Source organism: Medicago sativa, chromosome 4 (genome assembly GCF_051527215.1).
Source record: "Medicago sativa cultivar Bolivia chromosome 4, Bolivia_mono, whole genome shotgun sequence".
Classification (NCBI taxonomy): domain Eukaryota; kingdom Viridiplantae; phylum Streptophyta; class Magnoliopsida; order Fabales; family Fabaceae; genus Medicago; species Medicago sativa.
The window spans coordinates 94757841-94764401 of NC_140752.1; the positions used below are offsets into that span (position 1 = coordinate 94757841).

The window sequence follows — 6561 nt, forward strand, 5'->3', positions numbered from 1 at the left end:
TGATGATTTTGTTTGGTTTTCTCATTAGAGATATTTTTGTTATGTAATAAAGCGGGTGGTGTGGGAGGAGATAGAGATGTTCATGATTTACTTTTTTCTTCAAATCGTCTCCTTCAAACTAACTTTGGAAAGATGAAAGGGCAGTATCATAACACATGTGAAAATGGCAACCTCAAATAACTAAATTTTAAAAAATAAGAAATAAATGAGTAGAAGGTATTTATTGAAAAAGATTTTATTTGATTTTTTCTATTTTAGCATTAAGCTGACATGTTTAATTTAGTGATTTTAATTGGTTAACAGTGTAAAATTGTTTTACATTGTCAGTCTATTCTAATTAATCTTATTTAATTAACGCTAAAAAGTATAAAAGGGAAATCCACATTCTTGCTTGCATTTATTTATCGTGTTTTTCTTTTCTCCAACTCTAACAATATTCGTATTTTATTTATTTATTTTTTACAAACTCAAATTGCAATATTTGACCAACGAGACATAAAAAACTGAGCGTAGATTGATTTTGCAATCATAGTGGTTTCTACACCAGATTCAATCTCGAAATTTCGATAAACCCTAATTCATAGCTTCAATTGGCAACTAAGTTCAATGAGGATTCTTCGATTGGGTTTGTTGCTTGCTTTAGCATCTGGATTTGCAGCCATTTGTATTTACATCACCGGACTCTCCGAACCTTCTGTATGTATGTATGTATGTATGTATGTGTGTATATTATCTTCTCCATATTCTATCACATTGTTTTTTTCAATTACGTTAAATTTAATCATTGATGCAGATCCCAGTTATCACCTCACTGATGAAGAAGCTGAATCGTTACTTTCGCTTCACAACTCTTTCCAGAAATGTGTGGTAAGGTTTCTATGAAAATTGATTGCAGTATGAATGAATTATTTGAACGATTTGACTGAGTAGCTGATTTGGTGTTTTGTGCAGAGTGCAAATGGACTTGGCCTGAAAGCAGCAGCTAGTGGCAGTGATTACTGTCAAACCACAATAAGTTTTCCCAGTGACACCATTCCTAAATGGGTAAATATTCCTAATCATTCACTGCACCTGTGGTGTAAAATTAGTTAAAACAGTTGTTGCGATTGTTGACTGATGGAGGTTTCTGTATTAACAGAAAGATCCCAAAACCGGTGAACTTGAAGCTCTATCTTTTGATTTTAATCTATGTGAAGCTGTGGCCACATGGGAACAGGTAAGCTTTGTGATTGTCAATACCCATAGGTTTATACTCTCCTTTGTGGTTTAAATATATGTTTATGATATTCTATTTTGATAGATACTGCTATTATTAGTGTGTTTAAATATATATATATATTTAATAGTTTACAACAATACTGTTAAATTACCCTTACCAGCTTATTGACGTTGATGTCAGCTTTCTTCTAGGGTGTTTTTTTCTCTCCTTTAAGTGTTGTAGAAGGTATTTATGATGAATGCCTTAATTTCTATTGCCGTGTGTAATGACTGCTCAGGTGCGGAACAGCACCACTATACTCACCAAGGAATTCATTGATTCTTTACCAAATGGGTGGGAGGAGTATGCTTGGCGTAGGATCAATAAAGGAATACAGCTGTAAGTCAACGTGCATCTCGATTTTACTAAACAATTATATCATCATTGAATAGTTGTAGTCTATAAGGAAGAAAGCCAAATTCAATTGCATTTTAATTCATTCATTTATTAGAAATGAAGTATACTGAGCATAGTATTAGTGTACTCTATATAGTTGATTATAACTGCCACAGAGGTTATGCGAATTTCAAAACCTCAAATGATCTGCAGCTAGGCAGAGTATATGTTGGCATTGAGCTCTTCATCCTGAAGAAGGCGTGTGGTATATCATGTGAACTAGGACAATCTGTAAATTTGTCTATTCTAAAACTTCTTTTAATTTGATGTTGAGAAGCAAACCATCACTAGAATTAGCTGTGTTTTATTTCAACATTTGGAAATAAGTAGACTTATGTCGCACAGTATTACAAGGTTCAGCCTACAGTCTAGCATTTGTTTGCTCTTATAGAAGTGATAAAACCTTTTCTTATGCCATCTTTTCCACTCTGCCTTGATTGCTAAACGCAACATATGCTTCTCAATCTCATTATATAACATAATTACCACGTTCCATGTTTATCCTTTTATAACTACTTATAGTTAAATTCAGGAGTTCTAAGAAAGAAATTGAAGTTGTTATAAAGTCTCACAAATAGGATTCTTCTCTGTTGCAGAAACCGCTGCGAGAACAGGACCTTGTGCATGGAGAAACTTTCACTAGTGCTCCCCGAAACACCACCATACTTCCCTAGACAGTATGGGCGCTGTGCTGTTATTGGTAATTCGGGAGATCTCTTGAAAACAAGATTTGGAAAGGAGATAGATGGTTATGATGTGGTCTTAAGAGAAAATGGTGCTCCAACACAGGTTAGTTGATCAACCATGTTTGTGTAATTTTCTTTCTATTCTGTCCCAAAACCTAAGACCTTGCCCACTAAGTTCTATTCACGTCTGCAGAACTATACTGAATACGTGGGTAGGAAAAGCACATTTCGTCTTCTAAATCGAGGATCTGCCAAAGCCCTGGATAAAGTTGTTGAATTAGATGGTATTATTTCTAATTGTTGTAATGAATTCCACTTGTTACAATGCCATTATGAATTACTCGAGCCTTACTATAAATGCTGTTTCTGCAGAGCAAAGAAAAGAAGTCTTGATAGTAAAAACAACCATTCATGACATCATGAACAAAATGATCAAGGTATGTTTCCTCATCAATGGAATCCACCTTCAAAGATCCTTTAATTGCTGTGCCACACATTCTATATACCCATTTGCAAAGCAATCGGCTTTTGTCTTCTGCAGGAACTACCTATAAGAAACCCTGTATATCTCATGCTAGGTGCTTCCTTTGGTTCAGCTGCAAAAGGAACTGGGCTTAAGGCTCTTGAATTTGCCCTCTCCATGTGTGATTCAGTGGATATGTATGGCTTCACTGTGGATCCTGGCTATAAAGAATGGTATTAAATGATTTGCTGGGAATTGGTATTTCTGGTTAATTAATTAATTCTTTGAAATGTGATTACTTGATCAGTAGGCCTTATAAATTTATTTCAGGACAAGATATTTCTCTGAATCTCGACAAGGCCATACGCCGTTGCATGGTAGAGCTTATTACCAGATGATGGAGTGCTTGGGAGTAAGTAAAATATACTTATTAGTTATTAGTGCTGGTGGAAAACATTTAAAAACAGTTAAATTTAGCATCATGAAGATGATTTTAAGTTCCGGAGGGCGTAAGTTAAAGTGATACTAATGACTTTCATGTGCGTAAGGAAAATAAAGATTTTCCTTGATGTTGGCTGATAATTATGTACATATACTTTTTCATTATCTATAATCACGTCAATTATTGAAGTGTTCAACTAAGGTTGTATAAATCATAAGCAAGTGGTGTTTATTTTGTATTGAATTGGTGCCTAGCAGTTTGAGTATAATCATGTGTCTTATTTTCTAATCATTGACCTTCTCATCTACCTTCTTCATTGTTAAGCTGATCAAAATCCATTCTCCCATGAGAGCTGATCCAAACCGTGTGGTAAAATGGGTTCCACGCCCCCATATTATAAGGGCGGCTAGGATTGCATCAGAGAAATTACTGAGGTAAATGATTCCCGCATCCCCCATTTTGTTCTTTATTTCCCCTTCAAACCGTGTTCTAAAGATTTTTTTTTTTTAAAAAGAGTGTTCTATAGATTTTAACAGGGATCATATGAGAATAAATGTATAATTGTCATGGACCAACTATTCAAAAGTTTAAGCTGTTAGATGAAAGCTCATGAATGGTTTTATGTTGTAACTCAATAAATTATAGTATCAAATTTCTTGGCTTGTGATCCTATTAAGACAACTGAAATTTTGACAAATAGAATATTTAATAAATCATGTTCATGAGTGAAGACTGTTGGTCTTTGACCTGCAATGTTTAAAAACTTGAAAATGCTGATCACAGCCCTTTTGTATGGCTTCATTTGGCCCCAGACTTTTGGCCATGCCAGTTTACTGTTATACGTGCCTTCAGATTATCTCTCTAACTGTAAAAATTAAAGATAGCAAGTGGTTTGATGTATAATATTGACCTTGCATGCCTCATGCTATCCTGCAATTGTCTGATCACAAATCGCACATTATCAATTGTTAGCTGAGCTTGATTTTAAGAGTGTATTAGTTGAATCTAAAACTAGTTGCACTTTCTCAATTTATGTTTTTTACAGGAGAGTTGGAGCAGGATCTGAAGATCCATTGCGTGCATGTTCCATAGTTAAGAAGCAAGCTAAAAGAAATATAAATGCAGTTTCAAAACTCCGAAAGGCAGCACTTGATCATATGAGGTATGTGAAGAGCACAACCATGTATCCTCTGGAGCATAGTCCCGGACATGGGTTGCTTTGCACTGTGCCAAGTGCCAAATGATTGAACCGTACTGAAATCTTATGTGATCAATTTCTTCTGTCGGGAAGCATCTGGCCGCCTACCATTCAAAACCTTCTGTTAATTTTCTTGCAAAACAGATGTCATCAGCTTGATAAAATGGCAATGGAGCTTCATACTTGGGGTTTGGAGGCAAATCTGCAATTTTTTAAAAATATCTCTCATTCTTTTTTTGTTTGAAAACTACAAATATTCTGATTTTTGGTTGAGGACAAGATGATAGAACAACTAGGATACAATTTTTATGTGCTGCTTAGTTGAACCATAACAAGTTGAGCTGTAACGTTTTTGTTTTTCCTTCATAAATATAATATAATTGGAATAATAACCGTACACCCATAATATAAACACGTTTTGCTTATATTTGGCATATAATCATAATATTATTTCTTCAAATGTATTTACACTATTAGTGTTGATTTTAGATGCTCTAGAGGAACATATCTAGTAAATGGTGTCACTCAGACTGCATTTTTTGTTTTGTTGGGAGTCTAAGAAAAGAGCTAAATAATAAATTACAGATATGTCGGTAAGACTTGATCTTCCTAAGTAGGATCAAACTATTTACACTGTTGCAATAAAACCTCTTCTTTTTTGGTTGCATACAATAATACCTCTTCAAACATGTTGATACTATTTGTGTTGCTTTTTTATGCTCAATAAATAAGTCTAGAAATGGTGTGACACGGCATAATTTTTTAATTGGAGACTCAAGAAAAGAGCTAAATAATAAATTGGAGATATGTCGATAAGCCTTGAAAAGACATGATTTCTTTCTAGATAGGATTAAAATATAATACTTTTTAAAATAGATTTGACATAAAGGAACATGCCATCACAGTTCAAGCACTTTATCTACAATGATTAAACAACATTTTTTGTTTAAACATCCACTTTTTCACTTCACATCATTTTCTCTCTCTTCCACCTAAACATTAAACAAACATTCACAAATAACCCTCTCCAATGGTTAAACAACATTAAACAATCTACCCCACCAACACTCTACCCTGGTTGCTGGCTTTTCTTGGTCTTAGGAGTTGAATCTTCTGGATCAGGAGTGACTTGATTAGCAGCTGCCATGCCACCAGGAGTTATTTGTGTTGAAAATCCTGGAAATTCAAGTGCACCAACACTCTGAACATTTTCAGTCCCCATTGGCATATAACCAAACGAGGGTCTTTGAGATGAATATCCCGGGGGTGTTTGAGATGAATATCCCATCATAGATCCATATGGAATATAGTTTTGAGCAGAGGATGACGGGTTCAAATATTGAGTATAGTTTTGAGCAGAGGATGTCGGGTTGAAACTTGATGGAAAACCATAGTTAGGCATGTTTTGAGGAGGATGGTTGAAAAATTGATGATTTTGATTTTGAAAATTGTTGGGATTTTGGTAGCCATGTGGGTAACTAGAAGAATTCTGGTTGTTGAAATTGTTATTATTGTTCTCCATTTCACAACAAAAAAAGTTAACAACTTCACTAATTTTGCTAATTAAAAGATAATAATAAGACTAATATAGTGAAAAACTTGGTTTTTTTTTCTGTGTCCAAATCAAATGAACCAAGTCTCTATTTATAGAGAAAAAAAAAATCATGAATTTTGTTTTTTTTTTTTTTTGAATTAATTTTGGACGAAATAATTGAGGTGAAAGTATTGAAATGATAAGAATCCGGACAGCCAATAAAAACAGGCCACGTGTCACTATCATCCGTTGCACATTTTCTCTTTCTTTCCTCCCTGCTCTGACGCGCCACTGTCGGCGCGTGTCTTACACGCGCCTGGGTTGACGAAAGAAAGCGCGACGCGTGTCCCATTGTGGCAGGCTTAAACGGTTTATTTTCCTCAACATTTTTTCCTTTTCAACACAACTTAAACAACCATTGCAAGGCATTTTTTTGTTTATTGTGGCTTTAAACAATGGTTAAACAACCATTGCAAATGGTAGAATCTATCATGAAAAGTGAGGAGATAGAGGAAAATGTTAACATCGTTAACAGAGTAGGATGGAAGAAATGGAGAAATGATTAGTGTGTTGATTTGCGATGT

The 6561-nt window shown here is 34.7% G+C and overlaps 1 protein-coding gene across 3 annotated transcripts; it reads left to right on the top strand.

Annotated features, from left to right (window-relative positions):
* The first annotated feature begins 403 nt into the window (after positions 1-403).
* Positions 404-4903, top strand: LOC146934061 (Glycosyltransferase family 29 (sialyltransferase) family protein). Of its 3 annotated transcripts, none has more exons than XM_085705905.1 (12): positions 404-712; positions 794-867; positions 952-1044; positions 1139-1216; positions 1497-1597; positions 2251-2443; positions 2534-2624; positions 2713-2777; positions 2882-3036; positions 3134-3215; positions 3570-3679; positions 4291-4903. In XM_085705905.1, exons 1-12 carry the CDS (start codon positions 607-609, stop codon positions 4487-4489), a joined length of 1347 nt encoding a protein of 448 aa, XP_085562031.1. In that variant the 5' UTR covers positions 404-606; the 3' UTR covers positions 4490-4903. The 3 variants fall into 3 exon arrangements, with proteins under 3 accessions (XP_085562031.1, XP_085562033.1, XP_085562032.1); XM_085705907.1 differs by having other exon boundaries at positions 404-708; XM_085705906.1 differs by having other exon boundaries at positions 404-700.
* The last annotated feature ends 1658 nt before the right edge of the window (positions 4904-6561 follow it).